General features: G+C 53.2%; 1 protein-coding gene across 1 annotated transcript; it reads left to right on the forward strand.

Moving 5' to 3' along the window:
* DLL3 (delta like canonical Notch ligand 3) lies at positions 278-19,913 on the forward strand. The gene is made up of 11 exons (XM_013988565.2): positions 278-4,173; positions 9,722-9,889; positions 12,126-12,442; positions 12,566-12,847; positions 13,786-13,843; positions 14,770-15,012; positions 16,199-16,419; positions 17,152-17,374; positions 18,072-18,663; positions 19,275-19,359; positions 19,708-19,913. Exons 3-11 carry the CDS (start codon positions 12,374-12,376, stop codon positions 19,711-19,713), a joined length of 1,779 nt encoding a protein of 592 aa, XP_013844019.2. The 5' UTR covers positions 278-4,173; positions 9,722-9,889; positions 12,126-12,373; the 3' UTR covers positions 19,714-19,913.

Raw genomic sequence — 23,156 nt, forward strand, 5'->3', positions numbered from 1 at the left:
AACTCCAGATGTTTTTAAGAGGCACACAGATGTCTATAAAGAATTAAAGTGTGAGAGTTCCTGTTGTGGCTCAGCAGGTTAAGAACCTGACTGGTAATCCATGAGGATGTGGGTTTGATCCCTGGCCTTACTCAGTGGGTTCAGAATCCAGGGTTGCCACAAACTGCGATGTGGGTCACAGATGCGGCTTGGACCCTGTGTTGCTGTGGCTGTGGTGTCGGCTGGCAGCTGCAGCTCCAATTCTACCCCTGGCTTGGGAACCTCCATATGCCATGGGTGTGGCCCTAAAAAGAAAAAAAATAATGTTTGCATGCCAGTCCCACCCCTGCCTTCCAAACCTGGAGGTGGGGTGTATTGTTTGTAATCCTGGAGGTTCCTGATGTTCTCAGGAGGGAGGGAGGCCCTGCGTTTTCTCTGCATGGGACTTGGAGAGTTAGAAACTCCTAACTGAAAGTATTTGGAGAACGTGAACCTGGGGAGCATGGGTTGTGGGTGGGGGAGCCACACGCGAGTGCTCACCCACCACAAAGGGTGACCTGTGGAGCCTTCTGAGGAGCCTCTTGAAATGTGACTCAGATCTGCCCACCCCCAGGGCACAGATGGAGGAAAGACGTTTGTCCATTGGCCCGTGGCCCCTGGGGCTTAAGCTAGCACTCTGGTGGCACATGCTTTGGTGCCCAGTGGGCTCCCCCAGGCCTCTCCCCCACCTCGATGCTAGTTCAGGGATGATGCTTTCTGTCAGGTCACACCTGCTCAAAGCTGGACGGGAGGCCTCTGAGATACTCTGCTACGTGACATGGCCTAGGATGTTTATACTGAATGCTTTTTGCTTGTCTGCTTCAGGGCATCGTCCAGGGGATGGGGTTGGGCCAGAGTTAAGGCCTGTCCCAGCAGGCGCTGAGTTCTCAGGTCACCCTGTGACCCTGGGCAAGGTCTCAAGCATCTCAGTTTGCTCACTAATAAGAGTGTACTAATGAGACTTCTCATTCATTTACTTAACAAATATTTCCTAAGCACCGACTGCCAGGTTTAAGGTTCCATCAGTGAACAGATTAGAGAAGAAGCTCTGCCCTGAAGGAGCTGATGTTCTCATGGAGGAGAGTGAAAATGGTTGGGGGTTTCTTTCTCGGGGTAAAATAAATGCATAAAGAGAAGGATGGTAAGGAGATGGAGTGCTTGGGATTTGGAGTGCCATTTTAGATTGAACAGAAACGTCAAGGAAGGCCTTTGGGAGGGTGTGTTTGAGCAGAGGTCAGACTGAAGCGAGGCAGCCATGGGGATATCCAGCTGTGCCAGGCTTGGTCACCCCAGGGCCTTTGCACTTACTATTCCCTCTGCCAGGGTTGTTTTCTTCTCAAGTTCCATATAGCTCACTCCTTCCCCTTTAGGTTTTTGCTCAGATGTCAACTCGGGAAGTTCCTGCTGTGGCTCAAAGGGATCAGTGGTGTCTTAGGAGTACTGGGATGTGGGTTCATTCGCTCCCGAGCCTGGCACAGTTGCTTAAGGATCTGGTGTTGCTGCACCTGCGACTTAGGTTGCACCTGCAACTTGGGTCTGATCCCTGGCATGCTGGGCGGGGGAAATAGTTAGCTTAGCATGGCTTTCTGTGGGGTCTAAGGTTGGCACATAAAGAAAAGTTCTGGAGTTCCCTCGGTGGCGCAGTGGCTAACGAATCCGACTAGGAACCATGAGGTTGTGGGTTCGGTCCCTGGCCTTGCTCAGTGGGTTAACGATCCGGCGTTGCCATGAGCTGTGGTGTAGGTTGCAGACGCAGCTTGGATCCCGCGTTGCTGTGGCTCTGGCGTAGCGTAGGCCGGTGGCTACAGCTCCGATTAGACCCCTAGCCTGGGAACCTCCATATGCCGTGGGAGCGGCCCAAGAAATAGCAAAAAAAAAGACAAAAAACAAAAACAAAAAAAAAAAGAGAAGTTCTAAAATAGTCCCAAGAGATGCTTGGAAATCTCTCTCTCTTGCTCTCTCTCTCTCTTTTTTTTTTTTTTCAGGGTCACACCTGCGGCATGCGGAGGTTCCTAGGCTAGGGGTCTAATCTGAGCTGTAGCCGATGGCCTACACCACAGCCACAGCAACAGGGGATCCAAGCCGTGTCTGCAATTTACACCACAGCTTACGGCAACACAGATCTTTAACCCACTGAGTGAGGCCAGGGATTGAAACCTCATGGTTCCCAGTCAGATTCATTAACCACTGAGCCACAACGGGAATTTCAGGAATCTCTTAAAGTAAGGGATTCACATGCAAACGGGAACGAATTCACATGAACCACTATCACGCTTGGCACAAACCCTCAATAAAAACTTTTTTTTTTTTTTCTTTCTTTCTGGTTTTGTTTTTGGTTTTTGGGTTTTTGTTTGTTTGTCTTTTTAGGGCCATACCCATGGTATATGGAAGTTCCCAGGCTGGGGGTTGAATCAGCCATTGCAGCTGGCCTGTGCCGCAGCCACTGCAACACCAGATCCAAGCTGCATCCATGAACTTCACTGCAGCTTGAGGCAACGCCAGATCTTTAACCCACTGAACAAGGCCAGGGGGAATCGAACCTGCATTCTCATGGATACTAGTTGGGTTCCTGGCCTGCTGAGCCACAATGGGGACTCCAAAGGCTGGTTGTCTTTAGGATCTTAAAAATTTTTGAAGTATCTCAGACCTGGAATCTGTTACTTCCCCAGTCGTTATCCAGGGCAGGAATTTGCCTTTTTCCACAGCTAGTGGCTGTCCAAATTCCATTTAATATTTCCTATGGTGGGAGGTCCACTACTCTACCTACCCCTGTTACAGGGCCTAATTTACTTCCCAGTAAGGTCCATGAAGTCTGGCTGTATGTTTGTTAGAACCTGTTAGGAGAATGTGGAGGGAAGACCTTAAATGTCAACCTTGGAATCTTAGAGGCCTGAGGTACTGGGAAGCCATGGAAGAATCTATGCTCAAGAGGAATATGGTCAGGTTTGTGCTTAGACCTCATATTAATTAAAAAGAAAGACCTCATTGGAGTTCCCGTCATGGCTCAGTGGTTAACGAGTCTGACTAGGAACCATGAGGTTGTGGGTTCGATCCCTGGCCTCACTCAGTGAGTTAAGGATCTGGTGTTGCTGTGAGCCGTGGTGTAGGTTGCAGATGAGATTTGGATCCCTCGTTGCTGTAGCTGTGGCGTAGGCCGGCAGCTACAGCTCCGATTCGACCCCTAGCCTGGGAATCTCCATACACCACAGGTGTGGCCCTAAAAACAAAAGAAAAGAAAAAAAAAGCAGACCAAAATGGGGCAAGGATAGAGGAGTCATGGGGGGGCTATGGGAATTCACCGAAGATGCCCAACCTCCTTGGCGAGTGTTAGGGAAGGCCTCCTACAGGAAGTGAAATCTGAAAGGTGAGAACAGAATTAAACAGAGGAGCAAGTGGAAAGAATACTTCAAGTAAAGGGAAAACCAGAGGTCCTTCCGTGGCTCGGCTATTAATGAACCTGACTACGATCCAAAAGGATACAGATTCCATCCCTGGCCTCTTTCAGTGGGTGAAGAATCTGGCATTGCTGCTGAAGAGTTTTAACTAGAAAAACGACACCCCCCCCCCCCCCGCCAGCTGAAAAGGCAGCTACATGCCTATCAGCAGCCTTGCTGGCTGCATATCACCCTTGTAAATTTGTAGCAACTACGTGCCTTGTGTCCTAGTTGCTTATCAGGTTCGCTTTTGTGACCTTGCTTGCTCAGTTTCTTAGGCAGAAACACTGCTCAGAGAAGGGGGAGGGCTTGGGGCTACTTGCGTGGGAAAACCGTGAGACCTGGAGGTCTATTGTACAAAAGTTATCTAATCAAGACCTGGTGCTCAGACTCTGGAGGGACTCATCTGAGCCCGCACCTGCACCAAATAAACCTTGCTATTCCGCATCTCCAAGTGCCCTTTGTCTCTTTCCGCTGCCACGGTTTCTGCAACATTTTCTGGTGCATTGGCTGGGAAGCCAACAACCGAGTTGGCCCCTTGTGCCACCGTTGTTGGGAACCGGGGAGGGCCGCGGTCACCGGCCTGCTGACAGGCGGATACCGTGTGCCCGGCCGTTTTGCCGGACCCTAACTCTCACTGGGCCGTACCCTCCCGGCTCATGCCGCTTCCCGAATGGGCTCAGAAGAGTGGAAACGGGTTCCAGGACAGGACGTCAGACTGGTGAGTGCCCTGGGGACATCTGCCCGAGTCAGGACCTGCCATATGGCGGAAGGAGAGACTGATCACCTCTCAGTGACCAGAAGGTCACTCAGGACAGGATTTATTCCCTTGGGATTGGGTGGCTTGTCAATTCTGGTGTCTGTGTGTGAGTGACTGGAGAGAATGAGAGCCTGTGCTCTCGGACTATGGAGCCTGCAGTTCCATAAGGCTTTAGGGCTGTACCAGGCTCTGAGGGTTCTCTTCCCTCCCTGTGAGACTGGTCTGGGTCCGGGGTTTATACGGACCAGCCACAGGCCAAGAGGCACCTTAACTCCCGCCCCCGCCCGCCAGTCAGGCGGATGAAAGTGAGTGTGCCCCCTGCTGTTTGTCTTGCGACATTGTCACAGGGTGGGAATTCACACAATGGGTAAATTGGCTTCAAAACCCACTGTCTTAGAATGTATGGTTAAAATTTTTTCTGGAGATTACAGTGTGAAACTGAGTTCTGGAAAACTGCACACTCTCTATACCCTGGAGTGGCCCTCGGAAGGGACCTTGGATATGCCCACTGTTCGAGCAGTATATAAGGTCTTAACAGGAGACCCTGGACACCCAGACCAATTTCCACACATCAATTAATGGTTAGAAGTTGCCCAGTTGAGGCTTCCTTGGGTTCGGTTCTGCATCACAGGCCAGGGAAAGTGTAAGGTCCTAGTAGCTCAGTCCAAAAAGAAAACTGCCTCGAGAAAAGGAGCCACCTATATTTCAAAGAGAGGCCAAGGACTCGTCCCCGTGCCACCTCTCGATGTGCTACCAGCCCCTCCTTTGGGGGCTGAAGGTCCCCAGCTGTCAGACAGCCCACCACTTTCTGTCGCCGCAGCCAGATTGACCAGAACCTGTGAGCAGCTGCCTCCAGTCAAACCAGGGAGCAGCCACCCCTGCACTACAAATGCCTTTGCAGGAAACACGGGGACCACAGCAGAGTGCCCCCGATGGGACCATACAGGAGCGGGGACCAGTCTGTTACTACCAGCCCTTTTCTACGACTGATCTCCTCAACTGGAAACATCATACCCGCTCATATTCTGAAAAGCTCCAGACACTAATCGACCTTATAAAGTCCATTTTCCGGACACATCGCCCCACCTGGGTGGGCTGCCCGCAGCTCCTTCTTACTCTGTTTAACACTGAGGAGCACTGACAAATTGCTACAGAAGCCCAGAAATGGCTCCAAACCTATGCCCCAGGGGATCAATTAGATGTAAAAAAACTGAGTAAGGAAAGTCTTCCCAGAGGAAGAGCCCCGCTAGGACCCCAATATCGAAGGGGGAAGAAATAATTTAGAGAGGTATGGACAGGCCCTCCTACAGGGGGTAAAAGCTGGGGCTAAAAAGCCTAACATAGCCAAGACTACTGAGATGCTGCAAAAGCCAATGAAAACCCGGCCAACTTCCATGAAAGACTATGGCAGGCTTTTCGAGTCTTCACCGCTTTTGATCCTAAGCCCCCTGAGAATCAACGGATCATAAATGCTGCCTTTGTAGGACAAGCCCAATCAGACATCCATAAAAAATTACAGAAATTAGAAGGATTTGCAGGAAAAAATGCCACAAAGTTACTAGCGATGGGCAACAAGGTTCTGCCACGATATGGAAAAGAGAATGAAACAAAAAGCTGCCCTTCTGGCATCAGCCTGTCAAAACCGGTACCCCCAGAGGGGCCCCCCATAAACCATGGGGCCCAAGGCCAGGAAAAAGGGGCCCCCATGGGCACAATCAGCGTGCCTACTGCAAAGAGAAGGGGCACTGGAAAATTGAATGCCTCAACCCAACTGTCCTGAGAGGAAGACCAAGGCGGCACCCCTGCCTAGCCGGTGCCAACCAGAGCCATCTAGCACGAATTGGATTGGCTTAGCCGATGCGGAGTCAGACTAGTGGGGATGGGGCTCTCTCCAACGGGGCCCCTAGAGACCATGGTCAGAATTCAAGTAGGGGACCGACCCGTAGACTTTATGGCAGACACAGGTGCTCGACATCCAGTGGTCACACAACCCATGGCTCCCTCTCGGGGAGAGAGACTCCCATCATCAGGGCCACAGGCAACCAAACCCGCAGACCCTTCTGTGGTACCCGAAGGTGTTAGGAGGCCATGAAGTAGTACATGAATTTCTTTACCTGCCCGACTGCCCAGTTCCTTGATGGGAAGAGACCTGCTGGCCGAGATGGGGATTCAAATCTCCTTTACCACAGATGGACCAGCTCGCCTCACATTGACAGACACCCCCGCCCCCTTAATCATGTCTCTTGTGAGGAGCAAGGAGGAATGGCGCTATTCCCTCGGACTAGAGGCTGGGTACCCACTGGTTTGGGCCGAGGGGAACCCTCCTGGGCTTGCAAGACGCCACTCCTATCGGAATGGATCTGAAGCCTGAAGCCCAACCAGTAAAACTGCAACAATACCTGATTCCCAGAGAAGCTCGACTGGGCATCCAGGCTCACCTGGACAGGGAACTTCAGCGTGGACTTTTAATAAGGTGCCAGTTGCCCTGGAACACCCCCTCACTACATGCAAGGAAGCCGGGAACACAAGACCATTGCCCGGTTCAGGACTTGAGGGCCATAAAGGAGACATCAATTGCATTGCCCTGGTCTGTGCCCAACCTGTATGCCTTGCTGGGGTGAATCCCTTCCCCTGCTGAGTGGTTCACCTGCCTGGACTCACTTGCCTTCTTCTGCCTCCAAGTGGCGCCTGCTAGTCAGCCTTTGCCTTTGAATGGGAGACTCCACACATAGGGACAAAGGAGCAGCTCACCTGTACGAGATTCCCACAAGGATTTGAGAACTCGCCCACTCTTTTCAGCGGCGCCCTGGCCGCTGACCTGGCTGCATTTCCTGGAAAACTAGACTGTGTCTTGCTGTGGTGCATTGATGACCTCTTGCTGGCCAGCACCACGCAGGCTCAGTGCCTAGAGGGAGCAAAAGCTCTCCTCTCCCTGCTAATGGAAGCAGCGTACCAGTATCAAAGAAAAAGGCACAAATCTGCAAGAAACAAGTTAAGGATCTAGGCTTGAACATCACGTGGGGCCAATGAATGTTGGAAACTGAGAGAAAACACGCATTTTGTGCCATCCCGGCCCCTACCACCCACTGGAGGGTTTGTGAGTTCCTAGGGGCAGCGGGATTCTGCAGGATATGGACCCCTGAGTTTTCAGATTTAGCCAGACCTCTGTATGAGGCCCTAAAAGGGGAAGAAAAGGCTCCCCTTGAATGGGGACCAAGCCAGGAGGCAGCATTTCAGGCAATCAAATCCAAACTCACTGAGGCTCCAGCCTTAGGGCTTCCTGATGTAACCGAGAGAATTCAACCTCTTTGTTCATGAGAAGAATGGGATGGCCTTGGGAGTCCTTACCCAAGAGTTCAGGCCTTGACAGTGACTGGTGGTGTATCTGTCCAAATACATTGACTCAGTGACAGCCGGATGGCCTCCCTGCCTCCAAGCACTGGCAGCTACCACCTTGTTAGTAAGAGAGGCTGATAAGTTGATACTGGGACAAAACCTCAGCGTTAAAGTCCTGCATTCAGTTGTAACCCTGATAAGCAATGGGGGCCACTATTGGCTTCCACGTGCACGAATGACTCAGAATCAAGGGTTACTGTGTGAGACGCCGTGGGTAAGGCTGGAAGTTGTACAAACTCTGAACCCAGCCACCTTTCTACCAGATGAAGCAGGGCCCCCCGACCATAACTGCTTAGAGGTCCTGGATGAGGTGTTTTCCAGCTGGCCTGACTTAACTGATTAAACCACTCTGAAATCGGGACCCGGTTTTATATACAGATGGAAGTAGCTTCATGGAGGATGGAAAAGGGATGGCAGGATATGCTGTGGTGTCTGACTCAGAAGGGCTGGAAGCGGATGCACGTCTTCAAGGCTGGTCAGCGCAGAGAGCAGAATTATGGGCAGTAATCAGAGCGCTGGAGCTCAGCCGAGACCAGTGAGTTAATATCTGTACCGACTCACGGTATGCTTTTGTGACTTTACACGTCCACGGAGCCTTAGGTAAGGAGAGAGGACGCCTTACTGCTGAAGAAAAAGGAATGAAAAACCAGGCTGAAATCCTAAAGCTCCTAGGAGCAGTAATGGGAACCTAGGGAAGTGGCAGTTATCCACTGCAAAGGCCACCAAAAGGGAAGCAGTCCAGTGGCGAAAGGGAAGATAGCGCTGATGCAGCCTGCAGACGAGCAGCCCGGGGGCAGCGTCAGATACACCGAATGTTCTGCTGGCCCGAGATGTGCCGATGTCGCCAAGTACTCTCCAGACGAAGAAAAATGGATGAAAGAGGAAGGAGGAACCAAAACTAAGATGGGACCCACCGTCAAGTCTATGTTCCGGAACAGCTGGCCTACAAGCTAGTCCCCCAGCAACACGAATGTGGGCAAAACTGCCGCTACTACCTTATCACATGTCTTCCTGCTCGCTGCTCCTCTCTCTCCCAATGGTGCATAACTTGTCTGCAAAATAATGCTCACCAGGGGCATAGCAGACCAGCTGGGACACAACACTGTGGACTGTCCCCATCTGAGGATATGGAAGTGGACTTCGCTGAAGTCACTCCGAGCAGGGGATACAAATACTTGCTAGTTTTTGTCTGCACCTTTTCAGGATGGGTAGAAGCCTTTCCCACCCAAACCGAAAAGGCAAGGGAAGTGACCAAGACACTCCTGAGAGACGTCATTCCCAGATACAGAATGCCTCTGATCCTTGGGTCAGACAATTAACAGACCAGCATCTGTGGCTGAGGCAGTGCAGCAGGTGGCGAAAGCCTTACGGGTCCGGTGGAGGCTACATTCTGCCTATCACCCTCAGAGCTCAGGGAAAGTAGGACACATGAACCGAACTCCTAAGCGGACTCTTGCAAAGTTAGATCAGGAAACCAGCCTGCCCTGGGCAGACATGCTGCTGGTGGCCCTTCTCAAAGTGAGATGCTCACCCCGAGTGGGAATAGAATTCTTGCCATTTGGATCTTATATGGGAGGCCACCTCCATTGAACAGTTTGAGAGGAAACATCAGAGAATTGGGAGGCTTAGATTTTCATAAACAACTACAAGGGTTGGGGCTCATTATCTCGAAAATACACAAATGAGTCACAGAATGCCTGTATCTTTAGGCATAACAGTGCATGCCCACAAGCCAGGGGACCAGGTGTGGATAAAGGACTGGAAAAAGGAGTCTTTAAAGCCAGTATGGAAAGGGCCTTATACTGCAATCTTAACCACCCCCACTGCTCTTTTTTTTTTTTTTCCTTTGTCTTTTTGCCATTTTTTTGGGCTGCTCCCATGGCATATGGAGGTTCCCAGGCTAGGGGTCGAATCGGAGCCGTGGCCACTGGCCTATGCAGAGCCACAGCAACGAGGGATCCGAGCCGTGTCTGCGACCTACACCACAGCTCAGGGCAATGCCAGATCGTTAACCCACTGAGCAAGGCCAGGGATCAAACCCACAACCTCATGGTTCCTAGTCGGATTCGCAAACCACTGAGCCACAATGGGAACTCCCCCACTGCTCTTAAAGTGACAGGAATAGATGCCTGGGTCCATCACTCCAGAGCTAAACCGGCTGGCCGAAGTGACGACTGTGGGGAATGGGAAGCTGCCCTTGATCCGGAGAAACCTCTACGCCTGACAATACAGAGGGAGAGACAACCATCTCGAAGCCCTGCTCCGACCACCCCAGAAGCTGGTCAGTTGATGCACAGGCGAAGCTCGAGGAGTCGGCTGGCCTGGGGAAACAGACTGTCTTGTTTTCTATAGAGACTTTCTTACTGTCATATACTGTTATCCTCTGCCCGACATTTATATTTGCTGTTTACAGTTATTCATCTGGACCCCTTGGCCCTGCTCAGATCCATTTCCTCATGTGACCCATTCATCCGAATAGCCGGGTCGGGTCAGGGGGTCACATGGACTTTGCTTTATTCTACTCATTTCTTTTGTCTGGGGGAAATTCAAGAAAGTCGTGCTCATCAAAGGTCACCAACGGGTAATGACTGATGATGATCCCTGATGGCTGCAGATGCACCCTGAACATTCAGAGGGGGAATGAATAAGAGTTTTAACTAGAAAAATGACCCCCCCCCAGCTGAAAAGGCGGCTACATGCCTGTCAGCAGCCTTGCTGGCTACATATCACCCTTCTTATAAACTTGTAGCAACTACATGCCTTGTGTCCTTGGTGCTTATCAGTTTCAATTTTTTTTTTTTTTCTTTTAGGGCTGCCCCTGCGACATATGAAGGTTCCCAGGCTAGGCGTCGAATCAGAGCTGTAGCCACTGGCCTACACCACAGCTCACGGCAATGCCGGATCCTTAATTCACTGAGTGAGGCCAGGGATCAAACCTGAGTCCTCATGGATGCTGGTGAGATTTGTTTCCGCTGTGCCACGATGGGAACTCCCAGTTTTGCTTTTGTGACCTTGCATGCTCAGTTTCTTAGGCAGGAACACTGTCTGCTTGGAGAAGGGGGAGGGCTGGGGTGGCTTACAAGGGAAAACTTTGAGAAAACCTTGAGACCCAGAGGTCTGTGTTATATAAAAGTTATCCAGAACAAAGACCTGGTGCTCAGACTCTGGGGCAACTCCTCGGAGCCCACACGGATGCTGAATAAACCTTGGTATTCCGCATCTCCGAGTGCTGTTTGTCTCTTTCCACTGCCACTGTTTCTGCAACACTGTGGCTACAGCTCTGATTTGACCCCTGGCCTGGGATTCTCCATATGCCGTGGGTTTGGCCCTAGAGAGCAAAAATAAATAAATAAATAAATAAATAAAGGGAAAACCTGTGTGAAGGAACCTGGAATGTTCTGCACTATTGACCATGGCTCGCCCCTGCTCAAAACCCTTCCGTGACTCCCGTCCTCGGGATTAAGAGAAAACTGGGGTTTTTTTTGGCATTTTTTTTCCCTCTTTGGACACATCCGCCGCATGTGGAAATTCCCGGGCCAGTGTTTGAACCAAGCTGCAGTAGTGACAATCCCAGATCCCTAACCTGCTGCGCCACAGAGGGAACTCCAAGAAAACTGTTTAGATGGAGTTCTCTCATTCTTTAAAAATTACTAAGCATGTACTCAACGCCTGGCTCTGCTGGGCTCTGCTTTATGGAGCACCTTCTCCTAAAGAAAAATATGTACGTATATAATTGAACCTGTATTTTCCCCTATAAGTATTAGCCTCTAAGTATTACATTTTATTCTGAGGGGAAAAAGGTTTGCTCCATCTAAAGGGCTTTGCTCAGCACCTGGCACGCGGAAATGATTATGACCAGAAGGCTGGAACATCTGCTCCTCACTGGCTTTCCTTGCGGTGGTCCTGGAATACTAAGGGGCTTCTGCACCGCGCAGGGGTCCTGCCTCCCCCATTCATCCCCGAGTGAGGACTCGGGGCCCCTGATATGTGAGGACGGAATTTCCTGCCCATTTGCCGTTCACACCTTCCGGAGGCCAAACGGGCAGCCCAGCTGCGGCCCGAGGGGGCGGGGCACGGCGCCCGGCAGATGGCGGCATTTACATACAGCTGGGAGCCCCCTCTGCGGCGGCGGCTCCTCGGCCAGGCGTCTGGGGCAGCCGGGAGGCGACGGACGACGTTTGGGAGGGTGGCTTTGTTTTGGGGAAGGGAACACACACTCACACACACACACAGCCATCTAGAGGAACCTGCACAGACCACAAAGTCACAGGTTCCTGGGACCGCACTCCGTGGTCCAGGATCTCACATATATTCACACACCTGCACAGAGAAACATCTACAGAGACCCACACTCTCCGAAAGTCACGCAGCCATGAGAGCATGCACATCTCCCTTTTCCCATGCTGGTGTGCGATGCGTGTACACACACACACACACACACACACACACACACACACACACAGAATCTTAGAATTATTTACAACCTCACGCAGAGGCTTCATCATGTTCCATTTCAGGCACACGTGCTGGAGCCTCACAACCTCATCTAGACGATCGGTCGTGTACACGCCCCAGCAGCGGACGCACCCTCACAGAATCTTAAAATCATTATCCAGCCTTGCACTCAAGCTTAACCCCCAAGCCCACCCTATCCTCAGCCCCTAGGCTCCCCTGGAGCCGGCGGCTGCCCGAAGGGGCGGGGCTGTCCTCTCAGATATAAGGCCCCTGAGCCAGCAGCTGCGGCTCCCAAGACCTCCGGAAGGCCATGGTCGCCTCGCAGATGCCCCAGCTCCTGTCCCCGACGGTGATCCTGGCTCTCTTTTTCCTTCCCCAGGTCAGAGCGGAGTGAAAAGGGTGGATGGGAGCGGTGCGACCCAGGGGTCTTGGGGAGGGGGCGCGGGGCCGATGAGCCGCCTGGGTCCCCGCCGTCCCCTGACACTGCCCCTTTCCACCCCAGGCACAGCTGGCCGGTGTCTTCGAGCTGCAGATCCACTCTTTCGGGCCGGGACCGGGCCCCGGGGCCCCTCGGTCCCCCTGCAAGGCCGGGGGCCCCTGCCGCCTCTTCTTCAGGGTCTGCCTGAAGCCGGGGATCTCCGAGGAGGCCGCCGAGTCTCCGTGCACTCTGGGCGCGGCGCTGAGTGCGCGCGGACAGATCTACACTGCGCAGCCTGGAGCTACAGCGCCTGACCTGCCGCTGCCGGATGGTCTCATGCGTGTACCCTTCCGGGACGCCTGGCCGGTGAGACCTGGCCTGGGGCACTTGCTTGCTGGCGGTCTTACCCCAAACCTCCACTGCCTTCTGCCCTCCAACTTGCAAGATCCCACCCCTGCCCCCCTGGGAACCCCAAATTCCCGGGCCAGTGACTCCATCATCTGGAATCTCACATTCTCAGACCCATAAACCTTACCCACTGGGGACTGACTGCAGATTTTCTGACTCCAGCTTGCCCTCTAGAGATCCCAAATCCCAGCCCTGCAGCTGGGGCCCCCGAATTCCCAGAACCCCAAACTCATCTAGATAAATCCTCAATTCACAGAACCTTACCTCTGTTCCTTGGGGATCCCTAAACATGTACCTTTATCTTTATCCCCAAATTTCCTTCCACCTAGGGACCCTTCCACACCCAATATCCTCTCACCTTATGTCTTCTCAGACCTTTCAGGTGGGGCCTGTATCCATGAGTTTTCCGCCTCCAGAATCCTATTTCCTGCCCCACAACCCCAAAAGCACGAAGGTGAAAAGGCCTGTTTTTGAATTCCAGACCCTTGTCCTTTTGGGCAAGTGACTTTCCCTTTTCCAGCCTCAGTTTCCTCAGCTGTAAAATGGGATCACCATGGGGAGTTCCCTTGTGGCTCCATGGGTTAAAGGTCCAGCATTATCATTGCTGTGGCTTGGGTCACGGCTGTGGCATGGGTTTGATTCCCGGCCTGAAAATTTTCACACATTGTGGGCATAGCCAAAAAAAAAAAAAAAAAAAAAAAAAAAAAAAAAAAAAAGAAAGAAAAGAAAGCCAAGACAGCCATTCCTTCCCTGGGCCACTCCCTCTGGAAATTGTGCCTTGCTTATTTGGTTCCCAGAGTGGTCACTGCTTTTAACCCCTAAAGTCTGGCCTCTGAGTACCTGCCCTTACCACTGTCTTCATTCCTTCCTTCCCTCCCCTTCTGCCACCCCATCAGGGCACCTTCTCGCTTATCATTGAAACCTGGAGAGAGGAGTTAGGAGAACAGATTGGAGGTAAATGTCTTTAGTCCTGGGACAGCAGTGCAGGATGTGGGGGGTCCAGGGAGTTGGGGCCTGATGTGAGGTCCAGGAGAGTGACATGGGGCTGTCTGTGGGGTGGGGTGTTCATGGACCTATGATGTCATCACAGCTGCTGGAGTGTGGTGCTGCGTGTTGACAGCCCCAGGACTCCGGCATGTCAATGCTGAAATGTCCTGGTACTGGATGTAGGCATCCACCGCCCAGATCCCAGGCAGGGCTGGGGGAGGAGGAGCTCTTTTACTACCTTAGAATGGTGCTGGCAGAGCAGGACATAGCATCTCACAGTCCTGTCATCTTGCTGTATGATTTTGAGAACTCAGGGTACAATATGAATTCTTTCTGGCTCTTGTACACACAGCTCTGTCCCCCTGTCCCTAGAGAGGTCCTAGACAGCTCTTTGGGATGTTGCAGTCTCACCACAGAGGTTTCAGGGAGAGAGATGGGGTCTTAACCTTCGAGGGGGATTTGGTGGCTATAGAAGGCCCAAAGTGGGGGTTCTGTCACCATTTTCATATAGGAAGATCTTGAGGCACGCTTTGGGGGTGCTTTGACCTCACTTCAAAGACCGCTCATTGCCTCTTGGCCATATAGAGATTTCAAATGTCCCAGGGGGTTAGAGGCCTCCTCACTACTTCAGTGTACGAGGATTCTGGGGCAAAATATAGAGAGGCATTTCGGCTTCTATGGGAGAACTGTTATCATCATTATGGTCATCGGGATCGCGACTTCAAAGATCTCAGGACACACTGGGGGAGTTTGCAGGCTTGCTAACTTTTCAGGACTCAAAACCGATGTTTTGACTTCGCTAAGAGGGGCAGGGAAAGTGCGAGCCTGCGCGCTTCATCTCTATTTCGAGACTGGTCGGGCCGCACCCCAGCACCTCTCTCTTCTCCCCGCAGGGCCCACCTGGAGCCTGCTGGCGCGGGTGGCCGGTCGGCGTCGCCTGGCGGCCGGGGGCCCGTGGGCGCGGGACGTGCAACGCGCAGGAGCCTGGGAGCTGCGTTTCTCCTACCGCGCGCGCTGCGAGCCGCCGGCCATCGGGGCCGCGTGCGCGCGCTTCTGCGGCTCGCGCAGCGCCACCTCGCGCTGCGGCCCGGGACTGCGCCCCTGCGCGCCGGTTGAGGACGAGTGCGAGGCACCGCGTGAGTCCTGCGTTCAGTCCCAACCCACCACGTCACGGCCCCCATGCCCCTCTCACAACCTAGTTGCCCTCTTCAGGGAACTGGGGACCCGAGAACCCCTCCAAAGCTACCCCAGACACACCTCTCCAGGGATCCAGGGCATGCTGCTGACCTGGCACCATTACCAGCTCCCTTCAGCAGCTCCGCTGCCGCTTCAAGGAGCTGGGGGTTCGAGTTCCCGTTGCAGCGCAGTGGAAACAAATTCGCCTAGTACCCATGAGGGTGCGGGTTGGATCCCTGGCTTTCCTCAGTGGGGTCGGGGATCCAGTGTGGCTGTGGGCAGCAGCTGTAGCTCTGATTCGACCCCTAGCCTTGGACCTTCCGTATGCCCTGGCCCTAAAAAGCGACCCTCACCCCCAGCTCCACTCATGGTCTTCAGCGCGCTCCCATGATCCAGCTGCCACTTTCAGGGAAACTGAGGACTAGGTTTCTCTCCATCCTTCTTGGTCGCTCTAGACCCCTTCTCTCTTTCCAGCACTCTTGTCTCCCCAAATAGGAACCCCACACCCATTTTCCATCCTGGTGCCCCCCCCAGTTCCTTCTCTAATCTATACCCACACCCCTTTCCAGATGCTGGGACCCTAAAACTCTTTTAATTCTGGGGCCCTCCCTACCCCATCCAGGAGCTTTGGAAGCTCCTCCCATCCTCCCCCCAGGGGGTCCACCATCTCCCCTGTCTTCGATGGCACTCCGGACTCCCTCGCTTTCTAGAGCTCAGGATCCCTCAGACCCCTCCCCCAATGTCTGAGCCCCACCAAAGCCCCAGGACTCCTAGGCTTAGCTAGATCCTCCCAGACCGGCCCTAATCCAAGGCTCTCCCGTTTCCCCTGAAAGGCCAGGAATCCCTACTCAATCCCTGATCCTCTTCCTTCATTCTCTCTCCGATTTCAGACTTGGGAGCTCCCAGGCCTTCCAAGGGCACAGACTTTGGAACTCATTGGCCTGGGTTCAAATCATCAATCTGCCTCTCAGGGCCCCAGTTTTTCTGTCTGTAAACTGGGGGTCGCAATGCCATCTAGCCCAGCGGGTTGTCAGTCACAAAGATGAAACAAGACAGATGGAAAGTGCTTAGTAATCTCTCTGATTCCTATCCTCCTGACTCTGCCTTTCATCAATATTTCTCTTCCCTCTGCCTTGCCTCCCACAGTGACGACATGTCGAGCAGGCTGCAGCCCAGAGCACGGCTTCTGTGAGCAGCCCGATGAATGTCGATGCCTGGACGGCTGGACTGGGCCTCTCTGCACAGTCCCCGTCTCCACCAGCAGCTGCCTCAGCCCCAGGGGCCCATCCTCGGCCACCACTGGATGCCTCGTACCCGGGCCTGGGCCCTGTGATGGGAACCCGTGTGCCAACGGGGGCAGCTGTAGTGTCAGTATCATCCTCACCTCGTCCTCGGCGGTACTTTACCCAGGGAGTTCCCTGTCTGGGGCTCCATGAGACAACAGTGTGGGGGGTGGGGTGGGGTAGCTATCAGGGAGGGCTTCCCGGAGGTGTCCAGACTGCATCTAGGGCCTTGAAGTAGGATGAAGTGATGGGAATGGCAATGCAGAGAGCAGAGCCAGTGGGTGGCACCTAAAGATGTGGACGTGGGAATGATGAGGGGTCCCATGGGGCTACACTGCCCCACCGTGGAGTAGAGAGCTTGGGGCTCAAGGTAGGGGGGATGGGGCCAGGTGGGTTGATAATTGGAATTGGGAGCGGGGGTCATCAGAGGAGGTTTCCTGGAGTTGGGCTGGGGCTGGGGCTGCTGAAGTCCGATTTGGCTGAGAGGAGGTGACTGGAGAAGTGAGACCAGAGGAGTGGCCCGGGGTAAGGGAACGTTTGGTGGTGGGAGGGAGCCCAGTGTGGGTTCCCTGGGCAGCACCACTGTGGCTCAGCGAGTGACCCTGTTCAAGTTAGGGGGAGGGTCTGAAAAGAGGAGATCCGAGAAGGCTGCATGGAGGAGACAGGTTTAGTGCTAGGAACCGGACGTAGGCCTGGGCTATGTGGCCAGCATCGAGGAGGGCAGACAGGACAGGCGGGACCAAGGGGTAGAGGTGGGAGTGGGATCTCTCTGGGCCTCCGGAGCCTCTGCTCCAAGGCGCTTTTGCCCCTGCCCAGGAGACACTGGGGTCCTTCGAATGCACCTGTCCCCGTGGGTTCTACGGGCTGCGGTGTGAGGTGAGCGGGGTGACGTGTGCGGATGGACCTTGCTTCAATGGCGGCTTGTGTGTGGGAGGCGCAGACCCAGACTCTGCCTACATTTGCCACTGCCCACCTGGTTTCCAAGGCTCCAACTGTGAGAAGAGGGTGGACCGCTGCAGTCTGCAGCCATGCCGGAATGGTGAGGAGGAGGGTGGGGTGGGAGGTCCTTGCACGGTCAGTGGGCAAGAGCAAGGCTTGGCTCACAGTCCCAGGTGGGAATCCTGGCTCTGCCTCCTTGAACCCTGTGGCCTGGGAGGTGATCGTCCCCCTCTGCCCAGCCTCAGTTTGCTCTTCTGTAAAACAGGCGAGGTGATAGAGGTGATATTCCTATCTCAAATATTTATTGAGCATCTACTGTGTTCCAGGCTCTGTTCTAGGCTCTGGGGATACAGTAGCGAATGAGATGAAAATTCTGATGGATGGGAGTTCCTGTCATGGCGCAATGGAAACGAATCCGACTAGGAATCATGAGGTTGAGGGTTCGATCCCTGGCCTTGCTCAGTGGGTTAAGGATCCGGCGTTGCCGTGAGCTGTGGTGTAGGTCGCAGACGCGGCTCGGATCCCACGTTGCTGTGGCTGTGGTGTAGGCCGGCAGTTACAGTTCGAATCAGACCCCTAGCCTGGGAATCTCCATATGCCACAGGTGCCGGCAAAAAAAAAAAAAAAAAAGAAGCGGGCCGGCTTTCCAGGTGCACTCCCAAAGCCTGAGTTAGAAGAGAGAGGGTGGACCCAGAGAAAGGGTCGGGGTGGGATTACTGAGCCGAGACAAAGAAGCGGGGGCGGGCTTGCGGGACCCTCCACCCCTGGCCGCGCCCCTGACGCCCCTTTCCCCACAGGCGGGCTCTGCCTGGACCTGGGCCACGCTCTGCGCTGCCGCTGCCGCGCCGGCTTCGCGGGGCCGCGCTGCGAGCACGACCTGGATGACTGCGCCGGCCGCGCCTGCGCCAACGGCGGCACCTGCCTGGAGGGCGGCGGCGCGCGCCGCTGCTCCTGCGCGCTGGGCTTCGGCGGCCGCGACTGCCGCGAGCGCGCCGACCCTTGCGCCGCGCGCCCCTGCGCCCACGGCGGCCGCTGCTACGCGCACTTCTCCGGCCTCGTATGCGCCTGCGCGCCCGGCTACATGGGAGCGCGGTGCGAGTTCCCGGTTCACCCCGACGGCGCGGACGGCAGCGCGGGCGCGTTGCCCGCGGCCTCGCCGGGTCTGAGGCACGGGGACCCACAGCGCTTTCTTCTGCCCCCGGCTTTGGGACTGCTGGTGGCCGCGGGCTTGGCCGGCGCTGCGCTCTTGCTGGTTCACGTGAGACGGCGTGGCCCTGGGCGAGATACTGGGTCTCGCTTGCTGGCGGGGACCCCGGAACCATCGGTCCATGCGCTCCCTGATGCACTCAACAACATGAGGACCCAGGAGGGTTCCGAGGATGGGCCAAGGTGAGGGGCTTGGCCGAAGACCTAAGCTTTGTCCCTCTTGGCCGCTTGTTATCCATCTCATAATGTAGTTGTCCAGATTCCTTTGGGGGGGGGGCAGCGGGGGGTGTTTGAACGCGCCCTCGGCAGGTGTAAGTTTCCCGGGCCAGGGATAGAACTCACGCTACAGCAGCTATCCGAGCAGCTGTGGTGACAAGGCCGGAATCTTAACCTACACCAGAAGGGAACTCCTGATCTGATTTCTTGATGGGACTTCCGATTGGTCCTTTTCTCTTACGCCCAGCTCCAACCCTTTTTTTGGTTGGGTGTTTCACAATTCGCCTAGTTGGCTTTGGGTGCCTCTCCGTGGTGGTTGGGACAACAAGATGCGAGAATTTAAAGGGTCTGGATCTTGAAGTTCCTGTTGTGGCTCAGCGGGTTATGAACCCGACTAGTATTTAAAGGATCTGTTCCTGTGAGCTGCGGTGTATGTTGCAGACCCGGCTCGGATCTGCCTCTGATTAGACTCCTAGCTCCGGAACTTCCATATGCTGCAGGTGCAGCCCTAAAAAAATATTTTTTAAAATTAAAAAAAAAAAAGGGGGTCTGGATCTTACACTCTTTTCCTCCCATAGCCCGTCCTCAGATTGGAATCACGCCGAAGACGGAGACTCTTGTTCAGTTTATGTCATATCTGCTCCTTCCATCTACGCTCGGGAGGTAGTTACCCACCTGGCTTCCCTATGCGCATACCGGGCACCCAGGGCAGAGGCATCCCGTCCTTTTCCTGTAGCTCTCCTTTATCTGTAAGATGAGGAGGGTGGAGTCTCTGGAAGGTCCTTAAGCCCACTTTTCAGTTTTGACTTAAGTTAGTTCTATCTTGCATCCCTTTTGCTGTTGTTCTGAGCTACTTGGCACCTCCTCTTTGGATGACCTATGGGCCGCAAGAGGTCGCAGTGGGGAGCCTCTGCCAGAGCTTTTCCACTGATTTCCACTCACTGGGGAGAGAAGGGGGAGGCACAGGGGCAGCCAGCCCTTACTCATGCCTACTACTCATCCTGTTTCTAGGCTTAACCTGCCCCTTCTCCATCAGCACTTGGAGATGGAACCTGGATATTTTTGTATTCTCCGCTTCAGACATTTTGGCGTTCAAGGTGGAAGGGGTGACTGGGAGAATTTTACCTCCGGAAGTTGTACGTAGTAATGGTTATTTATATCCTTTTTTCCTCTCCCTGTCTTTCCTGAGACATCTATAAAGGCTCTTATTTTGATCAGCTTTGACTCATTAAGTTGAGTGCTTTGTATGTGGTGTTGGGGCTGAGGGGAGAGATTTTTGTCTCCTGAGAATAATAGACAGGGATCTGTTGCCGGGGTCAGAAACCAACAAAGTGGTTTAAGTAAACAAGAGGATTTCCCCTTGTGGCTCAGCGGTAACGAACTTGATGAATATTCTGGAAGCTGAAGGTTCAATCCCTGGCCTCGCTCAGTGGATCGGGGATCTGGCGTTGCCCTGAGCTGTGGTGCAGGCCACAGATGCAGCTTGGATCTGCTGTTGCTGTGGCTGTGGTGTAGGCTGGCAGCTGTAGCTCTGCTTCCACCCCTAGCCTGGAACCTCCATATGCTGCACCTGCAGCCCTGAGAAGACAAAAAATAATAACAACAATAAAATAAAGAAATAAATAAACAAGAAAACCTATTAGTTTATGAAAAACAAAAATCCTGTGGTAGGTGGAGCTTCAGTAGGGCTGGATTCAGAGGCTCAGTGTTTGCCTCCCATTGTCTCTGGGATGACTTCATATGTAGCTGGTTTCACTGGCCATGGCTCGTCACATGGCCTTGCTTGAACTAGACACTGGGTGGTATGGCTATGGCTTTTTTTTTTTTTTTTTGACATGCTGATAGAAATTCCAGGGCCAGGGATTGAACCTGCCTTTCTGTAGCAACAATGCCAATCCTTAACCCACTGCACCACAAGGGAACTCCGGTATGGCTTATTTTGCTGGCCAGGGTTGGCCGTTTGTCTGGGGTGTGGCAGGGGTTAGGTCAGCCTGTCCAAATCATCACATGGAATATGTGGGCCAAGGGGTGTCTCTTTCTCTACCAAAAATCAGGGTTTGCTACTAGACACAAATACTGTCCCTGGCAGGCACACCGACAGACTCAGAGCAGAAAGAATCTGTTTTACAGAGGAATTGGAGGCTCAGCGTGGAGTAATTGCTGCAACTCTTTTTTTTTTTTTTTTTTTTTTTGGTCTTTTTAGGGCTGCACCTGTGGCATATGGAGGTTCCCAGGCTAGGGGTCGAATCAGAGCTGTTGCTGCCGGCCTACACCAGAGCCACAGCAACACGGGATCCAAGCTGCGTCTGCGACCTACACCACAGCCCGCTCAACGCCAGATTCTTAACCCACTGAGGGAGGCCAGGGATCGAAGCCGCCACCTCATGGTTCCTAGTTGGATTCCTTTCTGCTGAGCCACGATGGGAACTCCCTGCACCTCTTTCCTGATGAGATGGAACAAGTCTGAGGAAGATCTGGCAGAGAGGGGGAACCTTCCTAAATTTGGGAACCATCCTAAGACTGTTAACCACACATTTCATACTACTTCTGCCACTGAAAATATGAAAAGCTCACACCAGCCCATCTCTGCCGCTCCTCCTCTGTATTTTCTAGTGGAGAGGAGGCTGGGAACGTGCCCAAGCACTTTTGGAAATGAGCCAAATCATGAGACTGTAGCAACAAATGAACTAATGTAGCAGTCTTTTTTTTCCTCTCTCTTTTCTTTCTTTCTTTCTTCTTTTATTTATTTATTTTTTCTGTGCCTATGGCATGTGGAAGTTCCTGGGCCAGGGATGGATCCCGAAGCACAGCAGTGACCCACACCACTGCAGTGACAACACCAGATCTTTAACTTGCTGTGCCACTAGGGAACTCTTAGCAGTCCTTTTATTAGATTGTCAGCCAGGGGATCCCACATGTTCTTTTCAGTGAAAGGGTACTTACTATATATTGAATAAATACATGTACATACAAAGTCTCCTTTCACGTTTCACTGTATTGCATTTCTGAGTCATGAGGATTAACTGCCATTAAGGAATATGGACATTGAAACAAAAGCCTACTATCAAATAACATTTATTTATTTTTATTTTTTTGGTCCTTTTTGCCATTTCTTGGGCCGCTCCCGCGGCACATGGAGGTTCCCAGGCTAGGGGTCGAATCATAGCTGTAGCCACCGGCCTACACCACAGCCACAGCAACGTGGGATCTGAGCCGCATCTTCGACCTACACCACAGCTCACGGCAACGCCAGATCCTTAACCCACTGAGCAAGGGCAGGGATCGAACCCTCAACCTCATGGTTCCTGGTCGGATTGTTAACCACTGAGCCACGACGGGAACTCCCTCAAATAATTTTTAAATTGAGATTAAAAGCAGCTATCAACACTAGCCCATTATTCTTTCAAAGACAACTGGGTGTTCAGAGACTGAGTCTTTGCTGCCTTGAACAAATTATGCAGCCTGATGAGGGAATAGAATGCATTTTTTTTTTTTTTTTTTTGCTTTTTGGGGCCAAACCCAAGGCATATGGATATTTCCAGGCTAGGGGTCGAATCAGAGCTACATCTGTTGGTCTACACCACAGCCACAGCGACGCAGGATCCGAGTCGTGTCTGCGAACTACATACACCACAGCTCATGGCTATGCCGGATCCCCGACCCACTGATTGAGGCCCGGGATCGAACCCTCATCCTTATGGATACTAGTCAGATTCGTTTCTGCTGCGCCACAACAGAAATTCCCAGAACACAATTTAAAAGCAAAGAGGGGAAGATGCATTACGCTCATCTCGGTTTTTTTTTTTTTTTTTTTTGTCTTTTTGCTATTTCTTTGGGCCGCTCCCGCGGCATAGGGAGGTTCCCAGGCTAGGGGTCGAATTGGAGCTATAGCCACTGCCCTATGCCAGAGCCACAGCAACGCTGGATCCGAGCCGCGTCTGCAACCTACACCACAGCTCACGGCAACGCCGGATCGTTAACCCACTGAGCAAGGGCAGGGACCGAACCCGCAACCTCATGGTTCCTAGTCGGATTCGTTAACCACTGCGCCACGAAGGGAACTCCCTCATCTCGGTTTTTGATCAATGACTATTGCGTAAAAACTGAAAGCAGGCAGTGGATCCCACAGATTCCCCCTTTGATGTTCTTCCTGGCATCAAGGATGCTTTACCAACCCCAGAGTCTTGAAACCATCACTGTTCACATCCGTGAGTCATTACAGGAACAGTACTGGCTGGATTATCAAAGAGTGATGACCAGGAGTTCCCGTCGTGGCGCAGTGGTTAACGAATCCGACTAGGAACCATGAGGTTGCGGGTTCGATCCCTGCCCTTGCTCAGTGGGTTAACGATCTGGCGTTGCCGTGAGCTGTGGTGTAGGTTGCAGACGCGGCTCGGATCCCGCGTTGCTGTGGCTTTGGCGTAGGCCGGTGGCTACAGCTCCGATTCGACACCTAGCCT

This window comes from Sus scrofa, chromosome 6, assembly GCF_000003025.6.
Source record: "Sus scrofa isolate TJ Tabasco breed Duroc chromosome 6, Sscrofa11.1, whole genome shotgun sequence".
Taxonomy (NCBI): Eukaryota; Metazoa; Chordata; class Mammalia; order Artiodactyla; family Suidae; genus Sus; species Sus scrofa.